Source organism: Oncorhynchus mykiss, chromosome 7 (assembly GCF_013265735.2).
Source record: "Oncorhynchus mykiss isolate Arlee chromosome 7, USDA_OmykA_1.1, whole genome shotgun sequence".
NCBI lineage: Eukaryota > Metazoa > Chordata > Actinopteri > Salmoniformes > Salmonidae > Oncorhynchus > Oncorhynchus mykiss.
This window is the reverse complement of record NC_048571.1, coordinates 36,656,765-36,680,925: the sequence shown is the minus strand read 5'-3', so window position 1 is coordinate 36,680,925 and position 24,161 is coordinate 36,656,765. Positions and strand designations below refer to the sequence as shown.

The 24,161-nt window shown below is 41.6% G+C and overlaps 1 protein-coding gene across 1 annotated transcript; it reads right to left on the bottom strand.

Moving 5' to 3' along the window:
• Window positions 1-1,420: 1,420 nt before the first annotated feature.
• On the bottom strand, window positions 1,421-12,125 carry LOC110527688 (transcription factor Sp7). The gene is made up of 2 exons (XM_021609128.2): window positions 12,039-12,125; window positions 1,421-3,831 (listed from the first exon to the last, which is right to left on the bottom strand). The coding sequence occupies exons 1-2, from the start codon at window positions 12,057-12,059 to the stop codon at window positions 2,506-2,508; spliced, it is 1,347 nt and encodes a 448-aa protein (XP_021464803.2). The 5' UTR covers window positions 12,060-12,125; the 3' UTR covers window positions 1,421-2,505.
• Between the last annotated feature and the right edge of the window lie 12,036 nt (window positions 12,126-24,161).

The window sequence follows — 24,161 nt, the reverse complement described above, 5'->3', positions numbered from 1 at the left end:
CTTTGGATATTTTGGACACTCTGTATCCTAGTTGAAATAGAGAATCCATGTTACACGGTTGTGAGTCTGGGGTAGGGGGTAGTAGGAGAGAGAGAGACATATGGTACAATTTGACTGTACCATATGTCAGTTTTTTGATTGTCAGTTTTTTTGTCAATTGTCAGTTTTTCACTTGCTATATATTTATCTTTTTATGACCGTATTTGAAGCTTCCTAAAAATAAAGTTAAGGTTACCAGCTACCACTGTTACCACCACTGCTGCTGTGCTAACCGGCTGGGGTAGCTATATTAAACAGGGAGCAAAATACCAGTTGTACAAGACTACTTAAAAGCCACCCTCCTCTCTACCCCCTGTCTCCACTCTGCCTTGCCTGACACACCCTACCATCCCTACCCATTCCCCCACTACAAGCTTTAATATGTTGTGGACTGGACAGCATAGAGCAGTGCGGCAGGAGCAGTGCACCCACTTCAGACCACTATAAACATGTCACTCCCTGATGACAGACTGGGCCTGGGGATATTTTATAGAAATGGACCTCAACTACAGCTCATTAGAAGAGTTAAATTGGAACCATGAGGCATGGGAAGGGAAGTGTAAATGGAAGAGCAGGACAGGGGAATCTGTATGGGGGTTGGGAGTTGGGGGTGGGGGTTAGGACAGCTTTGAAGTTCTTGAGGAAAGCTGTCCTTTAATGTGACATGTTCTGAAATGTAATGTTGAAATTGTTTCACTGTATAACACACTGTGCGCAAACATATTTTCTCACTAATAAAATGTGAATTGAATCTCAAATATATAATTCTAAATGATAAGAAAAATAGTTTGGACTCAAGTAAGCAATTTTTGTAATCCCATGAACTGTGCTGTGCTGCCTTCCATCCACCAACCACATTACTCTTCCTTTCCTTTCAAAAGAAAATGTATTTAGTACCTTGTTATTGACAACACTGATGTCCATGTTCCTCGGTCTTCTCCCTCAACACCTGTTGTACATAACCTCTCTTGACAATCATTTAATTCTAACTTAACCTCAGTAATCCATACCTTCAGGTAGGTCCTCTCCTATGCAGAAACTATTCCCTCCAGTCCACATCCTCATGTTTTTTGTCCTTTATCTCTCTCTAACTTTAATTTTAGCCTTTTGTTTAGACACCTCCCTCAATAAACCATGCAATTACTTTCCTCCTCCATCTCCCTTCTTCCTCCCATTCCCTCCCTCCTTCCCTCACTTAACTGGACCATTGCTAGGTCTAATTGACTCTGTGAGGCTGAAGAGAGACCTGATTGTCTCCGTGGTAACTATAGTGGTGTAACTACAGTGGCGCTGTCAAAGGGGTTATTGTGTCGACCATAGAGTAAATCTCAGTCGACCGCTTTGTTTGTGGCGCCTGCAAGAAGATAATGAAGGTATTTTGGTTAAGAGGTGGAGGCAAGAAGATCAAGGTGGAGGGGAATACATGCAGTAAGATTATGGCAATAGAAAGAGGGATTTAGAGGACAGAGGGATGGAAAGATGAAAGAGATATCCAGAGTTTATTATCAAAAATATCCATCATGCATTAGTGTGATAAATGTAGGATATGAAAATATACCATCTGATCACTATCTAACTTAAGTGTTTTAATATTGCTGTTGCAAGTGTCATTTTCATTACAGTTAGTTGTAAAAGAGGTTAATCCACAAAACAGAGAAGGGCAGAAAAATAACACTGCTCTAGAATCAGCCAAGCCACTAAAGGCTTTCATCAACTATCAACGTGGCAGGTGTGCAGACTTCACAATAGAAAGGTTATGTAGAAATAGTAGTTTTCAGAAACAACTAAACCTTCAAACACTACAGCACCAACAACAGCATCTTAGTTATAATCAATAAATAAAAGAAACAACAAAAATCTTAATTACTAAATGATCATCAATGGCCAGCTTTAACTTGCCATTTATTAGGCAATAATACGCTGTCTGCACAATGCAAGATCATCTTTAAGTCTTATAATATAAGACATAAATTAGATTATTTGTGTAAATAGACAATTAAATAATACATCAGAGGAAGCATACATACACACATTTGCAAACCCAAAAACAAAATGTATGCAGTATCAGATTAAACCACAACTTGTCTGTTTCTTACTGAAGTAATAAAGTACAAAATTAAACTTTATGGAGTAAGCAATACCCCATAAACTCCCTCATGCTATCTACGCTTATTTTCTTCTTTGGCTTCCTAGTAATTTTACCTCTGCTCTTGCAGAAAATGAAGAAATGTTGTGTGTGGTGGCTGTGTGTACATGTGTGTGTGTGTGGTCCACAGAATGTGTATTTTCAACCTGCCTGTCCGGTTATCTTGATCAATGTCAAATGCATCCTTTGACAAACAATGTCAGAGTGTGGGAAGCATGTACTAATACAAAATAATTATGTTTGTTTTTAGCTACATAGTTAACTTTGCAGCACAACAACGGTGCAACAACTAACCCTACAAGACAACATATAGAATGAAGTTAGATCTCCAGCAGTCCACTGCTCATTTCCACCCCATTGCCTGAACCAGTTTTCTCTCCTTTGTTAGTAGGGTCACTAGGGACTCCTCCATTATTCTGCATGGCCGTGTTGGGTTTATTGGGGTCTGCCATCTCCTCATTCCTGGTGTCCTGGGTCTCTCCCTCCCCGGTCTTTCCCTGCTGCAGGGCAGACTCTGCGTGCGTCTTCTGGTGCTTGCTGAGGTGGTCACTGCGGGTGAATCTCTTGTTACACAGCAGGCAGGTGAACTTCTTCTCCCGCGTGTGCGTGCGGACATGCCTCTCCAGTTCGTCGGAGCGTGTGAATCGCTTCCCACAGAACAGCCAGTTGCAGACGAAGGGTCTCTCTCCAGTGTGCCAGCGGAGGTGGGCCTTGAGATGCGAGGCCTTCCCATAGACTTTACCACACCCTGGGATGTGGCAGCTATGGACAGGCTTCTTCCTCAGGGATGCAGCTGAGGCCCCCAGCCGCTCCAACTCCTGGCAGTTGGGACAGTCACAGGTGGACCTGCCAGTGGTGGTTCCTCCAAACCCTCGTGATCCAGCTGAAGGCTTCAGGCCCATCTGACTCTCCATCTGCCCCCTGCCGGACACCTGCTTGGGCTTGTACGTGTCCTGAGGCAGCATGTGCTGGGAGGACTGGAGGAGGTGTGATGAGGAGCCCAGGCTCACTGAGGGGTACTGAGCTGCGTTGATGGAGGTGAAGTCAGAAGCATAGCTGGGCAGCTGGGGGCTGAGGGAGGTTTGGGGAGGGATGGGCTGGAGGGAGCCCTGGAGGCTGTCGGTCTGGGGCTGGGCAGCACTTAACCAGTTGGTGTTGGGGTGGACTTCCCACCAGGAAGATGTGGCATTGGAGGGGGCAGCGGTGATGCCGGGGTGGATGCCAGCCTTGTACCAGGAGCCGTAAGGGTGGGTCATGTCCAGGGAGGTGTAGACGCTGGTCAGACAGTCGGCAGTGCCGTGGGCCTTGGACACCAGCAAGGACTGCTCCTGGGACATGGAGCTCTGGAAGGAGTGGGAGAATGGGTTGTACTCAGACGTGTACCCCCCAGAAGACGGTGGTGGACTCTCGGTGGGTGTGAGTAGCCTCCCTCCGGAGCTGAACAACCCAGTATAGGAGTTCTCAATGCTGTCCCCTCCCCTGCCGTTCTTCTGGAGGTCTAAGGTCATGCTATACTGCTTCTTGCCTGGAATGGTGCTGCCGGTGCCGGTCTTTCCAGTTGTGGCTGAGTCCCTCACAGGGCTTCCAAACTTGTTGCAGGTGGCGGTTAGCATAGCAAAAGAACTGGAGCCATAACGATCTTCCTCCTAGAGAGATGAGGAGACAGGAGGGATTAGACACAGGAAATGGCTGCTACTACTATTGCTTCTGTCAGTGTCAACACTAATCAAAACAGTATGGCAGGCTGTTTTTTCTGCTTTCCCCTCTCATTCGTTTTTCAGCTGAATTTAAATGAAATGACTGTCTTGATGTAGGCTGCTTGTTTTGGCAAAGTGACTGAAGAATGAAAGAAAGTGGAAAATAGGAATTAAATGTGATTAGAATGTGAATTTTAAATACTATTTTTTTTTTGACTTTGCAACAATTTAGCATAATCCTTCCCATAACCCTAACCTTAACTCTTAACCCTAACCCCTAACCCAGGGTTTCCCAAACTTGGTCCTCGGAACCCCAAGGGGTGCACGTTTTGATTTTTGCCCTAGAAAAACACAGCTGATTCAAATAATCAACTAATTTTCAAGCTTTGATAATTTGAATCAGCTGTGTAGTGTTAGGACAAAAAAATGAAATGTGCAACCCTTGGGGTCCAGAGGGCCGAGTTTGGGAATCTCTGCTCTAACCTAACGTAGCATATCATACTAAAGCAGTCAAACGTAGAATATCACACTAAAGCAGTCGAGCGGTCAAGATGTAGGATACTATACGTCCTACAATTCGTATTTTATGATTCGACCTCTATTACATTGGTAGTAGGCCAATGTAATGTAACCTAACCTAACCTAATGTATATCATATCATACTAAATAGAGTGGCACACATTTTAGTAAAATATAATATGTTTTGATCTGAGACCAGGTTGCTCAATAAACCTCTAGCATGTATAGTGTACATCAAGTCTTAAGACTTTTAGGCTGATGCAGTGCCTTCACAAAGTATTCATACACCTTGATTTAATCCACATTTTGTTGTGTTACAGCCTGAATTCAAATAGATTACATTTATTTTTTCTCACCCATCGACACACAATACCCCATAATGACAAAGTGAAAACATGTTTTTAGAAATGTTTGCAAATGTATTGAAAATTAAATACAGAAATATCTAATTAACATATGTATTCACACCCCTGAGGAAATACTTTGTAAGAAGCACCTTTGGCAGGAATTACGGCTGTGAGTTCAAAGAGCTTCCCACATCATCGATTGTGCAACATTTTCCCATCATTATTTTCAAAAGTCTTCAAGCTCTGTCAAATTGGTTGTTTGTAACTGCTAGACAGCCATTTTCATGTCTTGCATTAAATGTTCAATTTGCCAGTAGATTGTCAACTTGATTCATGATGATGAATGCTAGCTTGCTAGCTAAGATGTTGAAAGTATGATGTTGACATCATCAGTCCAATCAAAGCTACTGTAGATATGATGTGATTTGATATAATTGTATCTGTGGCCAATGACCTTAAACCTTCCTGGATGGGCACTTCTAATGTAACTATGGCAGCACCCAAGGGGCTTGAATTTTCGAACTCCACCCTTCAATTTTGCAGTAATGTAGTGTCCCCATGAGTGGCAGAACACTGAGCCAATCACGGCGCTAGACTAATGTTCTCTAATAAATAGAGAACGTTACCAACCCCTGCACTCTGTATTTTTCCACTGGGTACCCCACCACAGAAGGCACTGAGCTAGGCTGAAATTTGGAGCTGCCTTACTCAAGAAAGCAAAAAAGAGACTAAGTTTGTATGAGGCTTTAATAACTCAATGATGATGATGATGATTGTGTTTACATTGTTTTTTGCAAACTGATATGTGACACGTATTAATGCCCCCCAAAATATTTGGGACCTGTTTTGCATGTTATTTTGGCATTAATATGTTTCACACCTCAGTTTGCAAACAATTTACTATATATACGTATATATATATTGTATATATATTGCTAATCAGGTGGAGCTCAAAACAGGTGGGGCAGCCTGAATGACGGGTCGCACTGTCCACAATACTAACCTAATTTACAGTGAAAAGAAGGAAGCCTGTACAGAAAAAAATATCTAAAATGTTCATCCCGTTTACAACAAAACAGTAAAGTAGTGCTGCAGAACATTTGGCAAAATAATTAACTTTTTGTCCTAAATACAAAGTGTTATGTCTAGGGCAAATCCATTACAACCATTACTGAATACCATTCTCCATATTTTCAAGCATAGTGGTGGCTGCATCATGTTATAGGTATGCTTGTAATCGTTTAAGGACTGCAGAGTTTTTAAGGATACAACATTTATGGAATAGAGTTAAGCACCAACAAAATCCTAGAGGAAAACCTGGTTTAGTCTGCTTTCCACCAGGCACTGGGAGAGGAATTCACCTTTCAGCAGGACATTAACCTAATGCACAAGGGCACACTGGAGTTGCTAACCAAGAAGACAATGAATGTTCCTGAGGACTGGGTTAAATTTTTTACATTTCACATAAAGAATGAAGAGAAATTATAGATAAAAGGTATCGGTGCTCATCGGCCATTGGACATAAACATTGAGATAAACATTGAGATAAACATGAGAGGACTGCCTCTCATCCGCTCGTCATCCCTTTATGCCATAGTTTGTACATCTCAATTGTCAGTAGAAACCACATCTGTTTAAGCAAGTATGTAAGTTATATATTTTTTTAAAGGCAGTAAATGAGGCTGAATGAACTGTTTCGCTGCCAGACAAGACTCCGCTGATAGCCAGGTGTAGCAGTTGTAAGGTATAGTCCCTAACAGTTTGTGGGCACTGTTTGTCACCATTATAGTGCAATTAATATATTGTTTAGTGTTGTGTTGTGGCTTTTCTGGCAGGCATAATTATTATTTTTGTTTGCCCCACCAAAATATACAGTTGAAGTTGAAGTTTACATACACCTTAACCAAATACATTTAAACTCAATTTTTCACAATTCCTGACATTTAATCCTAGTACAAATGCCCTGTCTAAAGTCAGTTAGGATCAAAACTTTCAAAACTCTGCAGTCCTTAAACGATTACACGCATACCTTTATTTTAAGAATGTGAAATGACAGAATAACAGTAGAGAGACTGATTTATTTCAGCTTTTATTTCTTTCATCACATTCCCAGTGGGTCAGAAGTTTACATACACTCAATTAGTATTTGGTACCGTTGCCCTTAAATTGTTTAACTTGGGTCAAACGTTTCAGGTAGCCTTCCACAAGCTTCCCACAATAAGTTGGGTGAATTTTGGCCCATTCCTCCTGACAGAGCTGTTGTGACTGAGTCAGGTTTTATAGGCCTCCTTGCTCACACACGCATTTTCAGTTCTGCCCACAAATTTTATTTAGGAATTAGTTCAGGGCTTTGTGATGGCCTCTCCAATACCTTGACTTTGGTGTCCTTAAGCCATTTTGCCACAACTTTGGAAGTACGCTTGGGGTCATTGTCCATTTGGAAGACCCATTTGCGACCAAGCTTTAACTTCCTCACTGATGTCTCGAGATGTTGCTTCAATATATCCACATAATTTTTCTGCCTCATGATGCCATCTATTTTGTGAAGACCAGTTCCTCCTTGCAAGCCTCCCCCTTTTTCCTCCAAACATAACGATGGTCATTATAGCCAAACAGTTCTATTTTTGTTTCATCAGACCAGAGGACATTTCTCCAAAAAGTATTATCTTCGTCCCCATGTCCTCTTGCAAACCGTAGTCTGGCATTTTTTATGGTGGTTTTGGAGCAGTGGCTTCTTCCTTGCTGAGCAGCCTTTCAGGTTATGTCGATATAGGACTCGTTTACTGTGGATATAGATACTTTTGTATCTGTTTCCTTCAGCATCTTCACAAGGTCCTTTGCTGTTGTTCTTGGATTGATTTGCACTTTTCGCACCAAAGTATATTCATCTCTACGAGACAGAACGCGTCTCCTTCCTGAGCGGTATGATGGCTGCGTGGTCCCATGGTGTTTATACTGGCATACTATTGTTTGTACAGATGAACGTGGTACCTTCAGGCATTTGGAAATTGCTCCCAAGGATGAACCAGACTTGTGGAGGTCTACAATATTTTTTCGGAGCTCTTGGCTGATGTCTTTTGACAAAGTGTAATTCATAATTTCACCATGCTCAAAGGGATATTCAATGTCTGCTGTTTTTTATCCACCTATCAATAGGTTCCCTTTGCGAAACACTGGTCTTTGTGGTTGAATCTGTGTTTGAAATCTACTGTTTGACTGAGGGACCTTACAGATGATTGTATGTGTGGGCTACAGAGATGAGGTAGTCATTCAAAAATCAAATTAATCACTATTATTGCACAGAATTCATGCAACTTATTATGTGACTTGATAAGCAAATTTTTACTCCTGAACTTATGAAGGATTGGCATAACAAAGGTGCTGAATACTTATTGACTTCAGACATTTCAGCTTTCATGTTTAATTTTTAATTACTTTGACATTATGAGGTACTATGTGTAGGCCAGTGACCAAAAACATCTCAACTGAATCAATTTTAAATTCAGGCTGTAACACAACAAAATGTTGAAAACGTCAAGGGGTGTGAATACTTTAATCAACCAGTCTTGCGAGAGCCGTGGGCTTAAATAAACATAAGGTTCACCAGTTTTTGATGGCCTACAAGGACATTTTAAACAGCATCAGGGACGTCAGGCCAACAAAGATTTGGAAAATAGATGAGACTGGAATACAAAATATCCAGAAACCGTTGCCTGTGGTGGTAACAAGGGAGCAAAATAGGTTGCATGGATGACCAGCACAGAGAGGGGTTTCACAGTAATTTGTGCTATCAGTGTAGCGGAGCAGTACGTACCGCCCCTCTTACACCGGAAGAAGATGAACGAACAGCTGCTGGTTAGAGCACCTCCAGGGTCTGTGGGAAGGGTAAGTGACTCAGGCTGTGTCGACAGTACCATCTTTGACAACTGGCTCTACCACTTTGCCCACAGAGTTGGTTGCACCCCTGATGAATCCCACATCCTTATCATCGATGGGCACCACTCCCATAAGACCCTGGAGGCTTTCTTGCCAGCAAGAGGCCAGGGAGTTATTCTCATCACTCTGCCACCCCACTGCAGCCAGAAGATGCAGCCGTTAGACCGTACCTTCTTCAAGGGTCTGATGGCCTTTTACAACAGGGCAGGAGATCAGTGGATGACGATGCTTCCTGGGGAAAAGATAGGTATATACCAAATGGCTGGCCTCTTCGCAAAGGCCTTTAACAAGGTGGCCAGTGTGGAGAGAGGAGTAGAGGCTTCCGGGCCAGTGGGCTGTGACCTTTGAAAAGGACATCTTTACAGAGGCAGACTTCTTGGCCACGGAGGTTATAGAGCAGCCTGAGCCCATTGCCGGTAAGAAAAAGTGATCTAAATGAATTAAAAATAGCAGAAGCAGCATGGACGTGGTAGAAAGTGTTTATAGTACTAACAACGATGTATTGTTTTTGTTGTTTATTTTGAATGCATAGTCTCCATTCAATCACAGTGCTCTACCGCCACCGCTGCCACCTCTACCGCTGCCATCACTAGCTCTACAGTACCTCCACCTCCAGCAGCTCTAACACCAAAATCTCTACCTCCACCACATCTACCTCTGCCACAACCTCCACCCTGCAGCCTACCCTTGTTCCAAATGTTGTTTACAAAAAATAGTCAGCACTCATTTTAGGGAATATATATATTTATATATAGTGATTAGAAGTGTTTATTGTACCAATCCTCATGTGTTCTTGTTTGTTTGTTTGTTTGTTTTTGCTTAAACCAACAGCCAAAAGCTGCAGCAGTTCTATTGGAGTTGTCCCTGAGGCCGAAGCTCCAGGAGGAGAGGCCGAAGAAGAGGAAGGCAGAGTCTGTGGCTGTGCTGACAGCCTCACCTTACAAAAGGTTGATGGAGGAAAATGCTCAACAGAAACATCAACAACAAGAAAAGAGAGAGTAAGAAAACGGATCAGGTTCTTTAAAAAAGGTTGTCTCAAAGAAGGTTGTTGCAACACAACAAGCCACATCACCCACCATTAGTATTTGGTAGATTAGTAGAGTGTATTTTCTGTAAGGAGCTGTTTTCATTCACAGGTCGGGACTGGATTAGGTGTGAGCAGTACAGGATCTGGTTTCATGAGTAGTGCTCCAATTTCGCTCTACATAGCTTAATTTGTGACCTATGTACAAATTAGCATTGTGCAATTGCAGAGCATGAGAGATGCGACATCACTGTTACACTGAATTAGTTGAGTTATGATGTATTGTTATTGAATTTTAAATTCCAATGTTATTAGTTATATTCCATTCTAATATTATATTCCAATTAATATATTTTTATTTTAGGAATTCACAACAAGTATTGAAAACCTTTTGCTCCTGAATGTCATTTTAAAGACTGCTGGGATTTAAAATCTTGCATTATTTCAATAATATTTAGTGCAATTGTACATACTGGATTACATGAAAAAAGAACAACGAAGAAAGAACAAAGAAAATGAATGTGCAGGTGAGTTAAAACCTCTTAAGGATCTACCACTTTTTTTCAATTTTTGCCTAAAATGACATACCCAAATTGAACCGCCTGTAGCTCAGGCATTGAAGCATATTCTTGATACCATTTTAAAGGGAACACTTTGAAGTTTGTGGACAATTTGAATGTAGGAGAATATAACACAATAGATCTTGTGAAAAGAAAATACAAAGAAAAAACAACTGTTTTTTGTATTTTTTTGTACCATCATCTTTGAAATGCAAGAGAAAGGCCATAATATATTATTCCAGCCCTGGCACAATTTTGATTTTGGCCACTAGATGGCAGCAGTGTATGTGCAACGTTTTAAGCTGATCCATGAACCGTTGCATTTCTGTTCAACATTTTGTATCAAGACTGCCCAAATGTGCCTAATTGGTTTATTAATAACTTTTCACGTTTATAACTGTGCACTCTCCTCAAACAATAGTATGGTATTATTTCACTGTAATAACTACTGTAAATTGGACAGTGCAGTTAGATTAACAAGAATGTATTATTTCTGCCAATATCAGATATGTCTATGTCCTGGGAAATGTTCTTGTTACTTACAACCTCATGCTAATCACATTAGCCTACGTTAGCTCAACCGTCCCGTGGGGGACCCACTGATCCTGAAGAAGAATTTCAAAATAAAATTGATTAAATGGATTAACCCTATGCCATAATTTTCTGCAATAACCACCATACTTTAAAAACACCCCTTTTCTAAAAACAACAATTAATTACATTCTTCTTAGTAGAGGCTAGTTACCCCCTAGTACCCTATAGCCTACACGATTATTGGGCAGATTCAAGCTATTAAACTTAAGACCATTTAGGTCTCTAGTCTCCTCACAGAAGCAACAAAGTCCCAAGGGGCGCCGCATGGCTGTTGAGGGTGGATTTACCCGTCTCCCTAATAAGCGCCTGCTGTCGATTTGGCTTATCCTGTTGCCTTAGCTCCCGTTTCCAGGTTAATTGCTGTCAATCAATTTTCAATCCCCTCCCCGTTGAGTCTTAGCTTGTATGTCCCCTGCTTTAGTTTTGATGACCGGCAGAGATGTAGGCTAATACTTTAATTGCAGTGGAATCTTTTGGGAAGGGTTGGAGAGAGATTACATGTGTAACATAATGTAGCGTTTCTTGTTGATTTTGTTGTTGACTGATTTGCCAAACATGTGGGCTCCAAGCTGTCTTCTAAGCAGTAGGCCTAACCAAACTTTTCAGTAAGAATCTTCGGTCATATAGAGCTTCATGTTGGCCGTGTTTTCCTAGGTCTGCTATATCATCCAACGTGCCTAACGGTCACATTATCAGTTTGGATAGGCTAAGCCTAAATATTACAGCATTGGCCCATAACTGACATTTATAACATGCATTCCAAATGGTAATTATATTACCTACACTTTAATGCTGTTGATGACCTTCAAAATAAAGTCCAGATTTTTAGTCAGAGAATGCAGTTACGCACACAAATTCTGACAGATGGAGAGCCAACCGTTACATTTAGGCCATAGCCTATAGGTTTTCACAATCTAATATTGTCTTATAAAAGCCTATTTGTAGAATGTCAACAGTGCAACGTTCTTTCTCATTTTCTCCATTACCTCAAGAACATACCCTAACGACATGACTGATCGTTCAAGGAGCGCACTGAACAGACAGATATAGTAGCCTACCAGTGCGCATTAAGTTGACCTCGACACTCAGTTCATGAAAAATACAGCAGCAATTGGCGCCCTAACTGTAAAACAACTTAAAAGTTCATTCAAAAACACATACAAGTATATTCCATACCTCCAGGATAGATGCAGCCATCCCTGAGAAACAAAGTCCAAAGAGTCGAGAGGGAAGTTGGATAGACTGTTCTCTTCTCTGCTCGTGGTCCCAGGACAGTTTGGGAGAACTCCGGCACGAGCGCACAGACCTCTTTGGAAAGAGAGAGCCCGCCCCTTAATTATAGGGTCCGCGATCTTTGAAGATTCGCTGAGAGGCAATAAAGGAGAGAGGGAAGGGAAAAGGAGGGCATTGGAGGAGAAGAGAAGACATCCCACCTCCCAAAATTCAGATTGACAAATCCAGATGAATCTTGGGGAAATAAATGGGTGGTTGGCTATTATGGGGGCTATTATGAAAGAATAGATAAAGACTTCAATTGTCTGGTAATTTACACCCTGGTTGCATCAAAGCCACCACCATGCTCATTCAGGTTCACAATATAGTAACGCATGCGTTCTGTCAGCATCAACATTATATAGGTAGCCTATTTATAGCCTACCTGCTAATATTAAGTAAAATAATATTGAACATCTTTGGCGCTAATGATGCATTGATAGAAAATATGTTTACTGGCAAAAGCATGTCTCCAAATAGGCCGAATCTTCAAATATAACAAAATAATACCATAATAGTAAAACGCCTACTACTTCAACTGCCCCTACTTCAACTACCCCTTACAGTTAATAATACCATTGGGTCTAGGCTACTATGGTCAATAATAATAATAATGTTATTAGTAGCAGTAAAGCTGCTTGCTTTCGGTATTGTTGTGAATTAAGCCGGTCGGGTATGCGGTTTGCTTCGCAGGTTTTATTGTTGAGTTTTTATCCCGCTTTCTGTTTTCAATATTCTGAAACGCAGTTAAATACTTTTGTAGGTATGATCTCTAATGATTGAAAGGATTCAACTGCTCGAAATTACAAAAAAAAAGAAATACTGTCATCAAATAAAATTAATTCCGAACACGGCTAATGGTTGGAGTAAGAACAAGAGTTTGTCTCCTCGTTTAGGCCTAAATCTCCAGAAAGAATTTCTGGAGATAGGCCTACATGTGGAAATATTTACTACACTCCAACACAGCTGTAGGCCTACTTAAATTCATCTTCAGATCTGTTACAACATTATTTCTCCATAATTTTATTTTGCAAATAGCTGTGATTAGCAGACTACCTCATACAAACCCTGTGTCTTTCTTGAAACGTATATTTTATAGAGGATCATTTCCACCACCTGTCTTCCTTTATTAGTGGCTCTATTAAATCACATCCGCTTTAGCCGACATCTGCATAGTGGTTGGGTGTCGGAAGTGGAACTGCGTTATAGCTAGCTGTCAAATCCACAAGCCGCTCCATGCCATTAAAGAGGACATTGTTGGCTGCACTGCGTTGCATGAATTAAGAGAAATCCCATGTAGCCTTGTTCACAAGTTCTGCACCTCGATTAGGATGGGATAAAAAAAAAAACTCATTATTTAGTTGAATGATTTTTCAATTTGAGCATAAATATTTCTATATAGCGTACATTTTATCGTTCTGAACTTCTAACAGGAGTGGGGCGGGTGTGCCTTCATGACTATGATCGCAAGAGCAGCTGCTCACCGATTTGAAGGCTCCAATGCAGTTCCACATCCGACACCACCCACACATCCTCTGTGTGGTTGTCTGCTATCGCCCGTTAACGCTTGATCTGAGGTCTAACTTCGATTTATATTCATACTTGAATGTCAAATAATGATTGCGACAGAATTATGTAGGCTATAGAAGATTGAGAATATGTTTTCAGATTATTACATTTGCATTTGAAATGTAGGCCAATCACCAAGAGTGCATAAAGCTGAGGAAAGTAATTTCAAATTGTTTCTAGCAAGCGAGAGAGACATTGTGTAGTTATTGGGTGGATGAACAGGGGTTCTCACCTGATATAAATGCATTTCCTGCAATTCTACACAGTTTATTATGCCTCTCTTGAGTGGTATTTTGAAAACAGTGGAAGGATATGAAGAATTGGAAGAATAAGTCATCACCATCAATTAAAGTATTTCAAGGCAAATATTAAGAAGACAAAATATGAAAAAAAATTGATGCCAGTATTATAGTTGGAGTTTGCCTACCTTGTGGCCAGTCCACTTTTTTTTTTAAACTAGGCAAGTCAGTTAAGAACAAATTCTTATTTTCAATGACGGCCTAGGAACAGTGGCTGTTCAGGGGCAGAACGACAGATTTGTACCTTGTCAGCTCGGGGGTTTGAACTTGCAACCTTCCGGTTACTAGTCCAACGCTAGGCTACCCTGCCGCCAATATAGTAATTGAGTGTAAACATACCATGGACAAGAACTTACACTTACACTGACAAGTCACTGACAGAAGTATAGACGACGTGGTACTGTTTTTGGTTCCTTCGTTTTAGCCTGCCAGGGGTGCCGGGTCAGTGCCAGTGGCGTATTCATCTGGCTAACCGCCCCTCTCCATATACAGAACGTCAGAGTGGAGGGGCCGGTGCATGCGAGCAGAGCCGGACTATCGTCCCCCAACCCCACCAACATTTTTTTTGTACAATAATTTGTAGGAAAACCGCTAACTTTCTGCATTTCACATTTTTTTTGCAATAGGGCAGAGAGAAAAATGTGCTGTTTTATAATGATATTCTACAAATTGTGTCATTGAGTATTGTTTTTGCAGTTTTTAAGCAAATTTCCTGCAAATCTACACGTTTTGCCATTGATTGTGAAGTGTCCTTATGCTATCTGGGGCCCCCCGACCTCCAGGGGACCCCAAACCCACAAATATATACAATAATATTGTATATATTTTCGCCTATGATGAATAGTATTTTATACCCATCAGAAAAGGGTTTTAACTCAACCCCCTTGCGCTCCCTCCATTCCTCAGTGCACGTGCTGTGTTGCTGCAGGTTGTAACTCTACACTAGATATTTAATCCAACATGAGTGTAGTTGGTAAAGTGTAGTTGGTAAAATGCAATGTCATTGTTTCATTCGAGATTACCACTTTGTCAACATAAGCATTATTTTTTTCAAAATAAATTAATATGAATATAAGAAAAAACATGCATCACTTAAATCAGAAAGAAGTGCCATGCGGACACCATATACAAGTGCCTTCAGAAAGAATTCATACCAGAGCAAGTGAGCAGAGTTCAGCGGTTGCAAAGCCTGCTCATCGCTCATGGAGCAATCGTTGCACACCGCTCCAGCGCTCCATTCTACTGCATTCCTACAATCCGCTCTGCGCTCACAATAATAAAAACCTTTCGCTCCAATTTCGCTCTATACTAAAATCACACTTTAACCAACACACATCTATCTATATTTGTGACTACCTGGACATAACAATTGTTTTTTAAGAATTTAAACCAAACCATATGGATTTGAATGAAAAGTATTTGAACAAACATGAAAAGGTGAATGTAAGAAGCGAACATATGTCATACTAAATATGTCATACCATGTCATACTAAAAAGCATATACGCACTAAATATGTCAGGAGCCAGACAGGGAGCCTAACAATGAACGGACATTAATTATTTGGGCTATATCATTTCAAGGTCTAAAATAAATACATTGTGAAGCATTTGCTAGTGCGATACAATAGGCTGGTAGGGACATAAAGCGCTCAGCATTTAAACACCATTTTGTTGTATTACATCATTATAGTCTATCATTTGCCCATATAGGCTATGACTTACTTAGAATTAAATACAAATTAAACGAAAAATGACTTATAAGTGCCTTTGATACATTTTTAGAAACAATGGGTTTGGCCAGTCTGTGGCTTCAGGCTCTTGCAATGGTGCCTAGAGAGCCGGCCAGCAGCGGAGAATATGCCTCAGAGTTTTTACAATGTAATTTTTATAGGTAGGCCAATAGGTTTTTAGGGAAAATAACCCAATCAAAACGGAAAGTGGGAATATGCTAGGCCTATTCGGCCAACCCGATTATGGCCTATTATATAGATATAACTTTAAATAAACGCAACATTTAAGAGATCTGATTTTTTGTTTATAAATACATTGCTACAATGACACTCTTAGTTTTCTACCCATCTCCTTCCTTTATTTTAGCATGTGCACATAGTAAGTACACCATCATGCTTTTGGGATATGTGTTTTTTCTGATTCCACAAAGATTATTTAGTTTTACTGCACTCCCTCTCTTGCTCTTGGTCTACGTCTTTGTAAATCACCTTGATTTAGCAACTGTGTTTTATCAGTTTTTTTAATGAAAATATTTTGCGAACTTCATGACAGTAGCTAAAGCAAAGGGCTATAGCAGCACAAGTAGACTACAAATGCATGCTGTGGCGGGCATGCCCTGAGCTCGTGAAGTGAGTGCCACTGGAGCGAAATTAGAGCGGACGAGAAGGCCGACGCTCCAGCCTTTGGGAATCTCGCTCCACTCTCCAGTAAAAATGGGCAAGCTCCGCTCCAGCACAGAGTATGTGCTGGAGCGGAGCTTGCCCATTTTTACTGGAGAGTGGAGCGAGATTCCCAAAGGCTGGAGCATCGGCCTTCTCGTCCGATCGTTATAAGGAGAGGACCAAGATGCAGCGTGGTATGTTTCCATCCTTTTATTTGGAAGAGAAACTTAAAGAACAAAAACAATAAAGCGAACAAACGAAACGTGAAGCTCAGAGTAGTGCTCGCAGGCACTAATACCTAGACAAGATCCCACAAAGCACAATGGGGAAATGGATACCTAAATCTGATTCCCAATCAGAGACAACGATAAACAGCTGCCTCTGATTGGGAACCATACCAGGCCAACATAAATATATAATTCACCTAGATAAACCACCTGTCACGCCCCAACCAACATAGAGAATAAACAGCTCTCTATGGTCAGGGCGTGACACCTTGGCTTATTCCACATTGTGTTGTGTTACAGCCTGGACTCAAAATGGATTGAATATATTTGTCTCTCTCATCCGTCTACACACACACAATACACCATAATGACAAAGGGAAAATATGTTTTTAGAAAGTTTAGCAAATATATTGAACAGGAAATACAGAAATATATCATTTCTATAAGTTTTCACTACCCTGAGTCAATACATGTTAGAATCACCTTTGACAGCGATTACAGCTTTGAGTTTCTAAGAGCTTTCCACATCTCGATTGTGTAACATTTGCCCATTATTCTTTTCAAAAGTCTTCAAGCTCTGTCAAATTGGTTGTTGATCATTGCTAGACAACCATTTTCAGGTCATGTCTTCTTGATTAGCAACTGTGTTTTAGGTTATTGTCCTGCTGAAAGGTGAATTCATCTCCCAGTGCCTGGTGCAAAGCAGACGGAACCATGTTTTCCTATAGGATTTTGCCTGTGCTCAGCTCCAATCCATAAATTTATCCTGAAAAACTCCCCAGTCCTTAACAATTACAAGCATGTCCATAACATGATGCAACCACCACTATGCTTGAAAATATGGAGAGTGGTACTCAGTGATGGGTTGTATTGGATTTGTGCCTTGTGGCATACAGGATGCATGTTTGGAATATTTGTATTATGTACAGGCATCTTTCTTTTCACTCTGTCAATTAGGTTAGTATTGTGCAGTAACTACAATGTTGTTTATCCATCCTCAGTTTTCTCCTATCACAGTCATCATTGGCCTCAATGTGAAATCCCTGACCGTTTTTCTTCCTCCCCTGCAACTGACTTAGGAAGGACGCCTGTATCTTTGTAGTGACTGGCTGTATTGATACACCATCCAAAGTGTAATTAATAACGCCATGCTTAAAAGGATAATCAATGTCTGTTTTGTTTTTTTACCAATCTAACAATCTTTGTGTGAGGCAGTGGAAAACCTCCCTGGTCTTTTTGGTTGAATCGGTTTGAAATTCACTGCTCGACTAAGGGACCTTACAGATACTTGTACAGTGAGGGAAAAAAGTATTTGATCCCCTGCTGATTTTGTACGTTTGTCCACTGACAAAAAAAAATTCAGTCTATAATTTTAATGGTAGGTTTATTTGAACAGTGAGAGAAAGAATAACAACAAAAAAATCCAGAAAAACGCATGTCAAAAATGTTATAAATTGATTTGCATTTTAATGAGGGAAATAAGTATTTGACCCCCTCTCAATCAGAAAGATTTCTGGCTCATGTGTCTTTTATATAGGTAACGAGCTGAGATTAGAAACACACTCTTAAAGGGAGTGCTCCTAATCTCAGTTTGTCGCCTGTATAAAAGACACCTGTCCACAGAAGCAATCAATCAATCAGATTCCAAACTCTCCACCATGGCCAAAACCAAAGAGCTTTCCAAGGATGTCAGGGACAAGATTGTAGACCTACACAAGGCTGGAATGGGCTACAAGACCATCACCAAGCAACTTGGTGAGAAGGTGACAACATTTGGTGCGATTTTTCGCAAATGGAAGAAACACAAAATAACTGTCAATCTCCCTTGGCCTGTCTTCACAAGGTTTTCACACACTGTTGCTGGTATTTTGGCACACTCCTCCATGCAGATCTCCTCTAGAGCAGTGATGCTTTGGGGCTGTTGCTGGGAAACACGGACTTTCAACTCCCTCCAAAGATTTTCTATGGGGTTGAGATCTGGAGACTGGCTAGGCCACTCCAGGACCTTGAAATGCTTCTTACAAAGCCACTCCTTCATTGCCCGGGCGGTGTGTTTGGGATCATTGTCATGCTGAAAGACCCAGCCACGTTTCATCTTCAATGCCCTTGCTGATGGTAGGCTTTGTTACTTTGGTCCCAGCTCTCTGCAGGTCATTCACTATGTCCCCCCGTGTGGTTCTGGGATTTTTGCTCACCATTCTTGTGTTCATTTTGACCCCACGGGGTGAGATCTTGCATGGAGCCCCAGACCGAGGGAGATTATCAGTGGTCTTGTATGTCTTCCATTTCCTAATAATTGCTCCCACAGTTGATTTCTTCAAACCAAGCTGCTTACCTATTGCAGATTCAGTCTTCCCAGCCTGGTGCAGGTCTACAATTTTGTTTCTGGTGTCCTTTGACAGCTCTTTGGTCTTGTCCATAGTGGAGTTTGGAGTGTGACTGTTTGAGGTTGTGGACAGGTGTCTTTTATACTGATAACAAGGTCAAACAGGCGCCATTAATACAGGTAACGAGTGGAGGACAGAGGAGCCTCTTAAAGAAGAAGTTACAGGTCTGTGAGAGCCAGAAATTTTGCTTGTTTGTAGGTGACCAAATACTTTTTTTCCACCATAATTTGCAAATAAATTCATTAAAAATCCTACAATGTGATTTTGGGGATTTTTTTTTCTCATTTTGTCTGTCATAGTTGACGGACATTATGAAAATTACAGGCCTCTCTCATCTTTTTAAGTGGGAGAACTTGCACAATTGGTGGCTGACTAAAGTTTGCCGATGAACTTCTGAATGATTCAGAGGACAACTGGGTGAGTGTTGTGGTCAGATGAGACCAAAATGGAGCTCTTTGGCATCAACTCAACTCGCCGTGTTTGGAGGAGGAGGAATGCTGCATATGACTCCAAGAACACCATCCCATGAGAACCTCCTTCCCTCAGCGATGGCATTGAAAATGGGTCGTGGATGGGTATTCCAGCATGACAATGACCCAAAACACACGGCCAAGGCAACAAAGGAGTGGCTCGAGAAGAAGCACAGTAAGGTTCTGGAGTGGCCTAGCCAGACTCCAGACCTTAATCCCACAGAAAATCTGTGGAGGGAGCTTAAGGTTCAAGTTGCCAAACGTCAGCCTTGAAACCTTAATGACTTTGAGAAGATCTGCAGTGGGACAAAATCCCTCCTGAGATGTGTGCAAACCTGGTGGCCAACTACAAGAAACATCTGACCTCTGTGATTGCCAAGTACTAAGTCATGTTTTGCAGAGGGGTCAAATACTTATTTCCCTCATTAAAATGCAAATCAATTTATTTTTTACATGCATTTTTCTAGATTTTTTGTTTGTTATTCTATCTCTCACTGTTAAAATAAACCTACCATTACAATTATAGACTGATCATTTTTGTCAGTGGACAAATGTACAAAATCAGCAGGGGATCAAATCATTTTTCCTTCACTGTATGTGTGCGGTACAGAGATGCGGTAGTCATTAAAGAATCATGTTCATGCAACTTATTATGTGACTTGTTAATCCATTTGTTAATCCATTTTTTTACTCCTGAATTTATTTAGGCTTGCCATAACAAAAGGGTTGAATACTTAGACTCAATACATTTCAGCTTTTCATTTTTAAATAATAATTCCACTTTGAAATTATGGGGAATTATATGTAGGCCAGTAACAAAAAAAGGTGATTATAATCAATTTTCAATTCAGGCTGTAACACAACAAAATGTGGAAAAAACCAAGTGTTGTGAGTACTTTCTGAAGGCACAATAACAATTCTCAATTCACCTGTGCAAGGAATTTTATTTATTTTTATTTCACCTTTATTTAACCAAGTTGAGAACAAGTTCTCATTTACAATTGCGACCTGGCATGTAGGCTAATTATATTAGCCTAGAGTATTATGCTCAAGAGCAAAGACCGAGGTTAAAAAACTGAATGAGCTAAGCCACAACACAGGCCAGGGGCAAAACACCATGTTACAAAAGTATAATTGGTATTCAACATAATAGATAATAATAAAGGACTTGTCAGTGAAAACGTAATGCACTCCTGTCACCCATTCCAAAAATCTGTACTGCTGTGAACTGCTGAACATTGGAAATCTCCCAATTCATTATGTTTCATATCAGGCAGATGGTTGGAGTCTTACAATGTTTATTAATCCAAGGGGGTAGGCAAGAGAATAGTCGTGGACAGGCAAAAAGGTCCAAACCAGATCAGAGTCCAGGATGTACAGAGTGGCAGACAGGCTCGAGGTCAAGGCAGGCAGAATGGTCAGGCAGGCGGGTAAAAAGTCCAGAAACAGGCAAGGGTCAAAACCAGGAGGACTAGAAAAAGGAGAATACAAGAAGCAGGAGAACGGGGAAACCGCTGGTTGACTTGGAAACATACAAGACAAACTGGCACAGAGAGACAGGAAACAGGGATAAATACACTGGGGAAAACAAGCGACACCTGGAGGGGGTGGAGACAATAATGAGGACAGGTGAAACTGATCAGGGTGTGACAGTGCCAGTGGCCATCAGAGGTGAGCATTTGCCCAATAAAGTCAGTTACGATGCTAAACTGCAGTCAGGTCAAGACCCTGGTGAGGATGAAGAGCACAAAGTTGAGTTTCCCTGAGACTGATTCTGAGTTTGTGCAAAAATTATTTGGTTTTGCAAACCCACAGTTTCATCAGCTGTCTGGGTAGCTGGTCTCAGATGATTCCTACGGTGAAGGTCCTGGGCTAGAGTGATTACACGTGGTCTGCGGTTGTGCGGCCTGTTGCATGTACTGCCAAATTCTCTAAAATGACTTTGGAGACGGCATATGGTAGAAAAATGTACATTATGCTTTGGCAACAGCTCTGGTGGACATACCTAAAGTCAGCATGCCAAATGTACGCTCTCTCAAAACTTCACATCTGTGGCATTGTGTTGTGTGACAAAACTGCACATTTTATAGTGGCCTTTTATTGTCCCCAGCACAAGGTGCACCTGTGTAATGATCATGCTGTTTAATCAGCTTCTTGATAATCCCTCCACCTGACAGGTGTGGCATATCTTGGCAAAGGATAAACGCTTACTAACAGGGATGTAAACAAATTTGTGCACAAAATTTGATAGAGAGCCTTTTGTGCATATGGAACATTAAAATTCATTTCAGCTCATGGGACCAACACTTTACATGTTGCGTTTATATTTTTGCTCAGTGTACAGTACCAGTCAAAAGTTTGGAAAATGGTTTTTCTTTATTTTTTAATATTTTCTGCATTGAAGAATAATAGTGAAGACATCAAAACTAAGGGTTAAACAAATCCAAATGTATTTTATATATGAGATTCTTCAAAGTAGCCACCTTTTGCCTTGATGACAACTTTGCACACTCTTGGCATTCTCTCAACCAGCTTCATGAGGTAATCACTTGGAATGCATTTCAATCATTAACAGGTGTGCCTTGTTAAAAGTTAACTTGTGGAATTTATTTCTTAATGCGTTTGAGCCAATCCATTGTGTTGTGACAAGGTGGTATACACAAGATATCCCTATTTGGTAAAAGACCATGTCCATATTATGGCAAGAACAACTCAAATAAGCAAAGATAAACGACAGTCCATCAATACTTTACGACATGAAGGCCAGTCAATTCAGAACATTTCAAAAACTTTATAATTTTCTTATAGTGCAGTCGCAAAAACCATCAAGCGCTTTGATTAAACTGGCTCTCATGAGGATTGCCACAGAAGAGGAAGACCCAGAGTTACCTCTGCTGTAAAGGATAAGTTCATTAGAGTTAACTGCACCTCAGATTGCAGCCCAAATAAATGCTTCACAGAGTTCAAGTAACAGACACATCAACATCAACTGTTCAGAGGAGACTGCATGAATCAGGCCTTCATGGTCGAATTGCTGCAAATAAACTACTACTAAAGGACACCAATGAGAAGAAGAGACTTGCTTGGGCCAAGAAACATGAGCAATGGACATTAGACTGGTGGAAATCTGTCCTTTTGTCTTATTTGAGATTTTTGGTTCCAACCGCAGTGTCTTTGTGAGACGCAAAACAGGTGAACGGATGATCTCCGCATATGTGGTTCCCACCGTGAAGCATGGAGGAGGAGGTGTGATGGTGTAGGGGTGCTTTGCTGGTGACACTGTCAGTGATTTATTTAGAATTCAAGGCACACTTAACCAGCATAGCTACTGTAACATAGTCTATGGCTGTCTGGAGTGGTTCTCAATCAGAGGCAGGTGTTTATCGTTGTCTCTGATTGGGAACCATATTTAGGCAGCCATATTCTTTGAGTGTTTCGTGGGTGATTGTTCCTGTCTCTGTGTTTGTTGTCACAAGATAGGCTCAGTCACTTTGGTTTTTCTTTTTTCCTTGTTTTGGAAGAGAAGAGAACGTGAGCCGGTGCGCCATTCTCCTTGCGGAGATGGTGCTAAATCCATCAACACGGTCGGTCCCTGGGATTGGGCTGGCCAACACGATTCGGTTTGCTTGGAAGGAAAAGGAGTTGGAGCCTTTAGGACGGGAAACTTTTGGAAGGACTATATTGATGGGGATTCTAAAGCTGACGGTGAAGGACGTGTTTTGTTTCCAAGGCAACTCATTGGAGGGAGCATACGACGTGGCACTACATACAGAGGAGAAACACGACGATATCCTGAGAAGGGCAAGAGCAGTGGGAGGTGAGAGGCCGATGAGCCACTATGAAATAACAAGCCTGGCGAGGAACAACTTTAGGGTTGTAACTGTCAACATTTACAACCCATACGTTAAGGACGAAGAGGTGAGGGCCTTTCTGGGGAGATACATGGATAACGTCTCCTCAGCAAGGCACCTCAAAGACTCCCTTGGGTTTTGGAATGGGAGGAGAGGCTTCCAGGCCCTCCTCAGGGAGGACCCAAAGGGACATGGTGGCCTCCTCCATCCTCCTGCTATGTTCTCCCTGGGGGCTGACAGGGGGACGTTGTTTTATGCACGTCAGCCTCCATTTTGCAGGCGCTGTATGGCCTATGGCCACATCTTCGCCTCGTGCAGCGCAAGAAAATGCAGATTTTGTGGATCTGGGGAGCATGAGGCGAAGGATTGTGACGAGCCTAAGGCGTGCCATGGGTGTGGCTTGTTAACACACCTGTGGCGGGGGTGCCCGGCTCGTCAGAGGTCATACGCGTCTGTGGCTAGGGGGGGAGCAGGAGCGGGGGATGGGGGAAGAAGAGGAGGGGAAGGAAGAATGCCTCATGACCAGAGTACAGGTCCAGAGGGGAGGGTCGCAAGGAAGGAGGAGGAGCAAGAAGCGGCGGATGGAAGAGAGAAGGAAACGGAAGGCACGGGAGTAAGAGAACCAGGAAAAGCGGCGGAAGAAGGCAAGCGAGTGGAGGAGCATGAGAGAGAAGAAAGCGAGGGAGGGGTGGTGGAGAAGGAGACGGTGGAAGAGCAAGTGGAGTGGGGGGAAAGTGCCCCGGTGGAAGAGATGAGGGGTATGGTGGAGGAGCTGGCGGGGGGGGAGGGTGGTATCTCTCCACTGCCGCCATCACCAAAGAAGAGAATGA

Bases quoted from the DNA above. Each gene is read 5' to 3' on its own strand.
- LOC110527688 (XM_021609128.2), bottom strand. From the start codon at position 12,059: ATGGCTGCATCTATCCTGGAG. The intron at 3,832-12,038 runs GTATGGAATATA...TCATCTCTCTAG, and splicing joins TGGCTGCATCTATCCTGGAG to GAGGAAGATCGTTATGGCTC.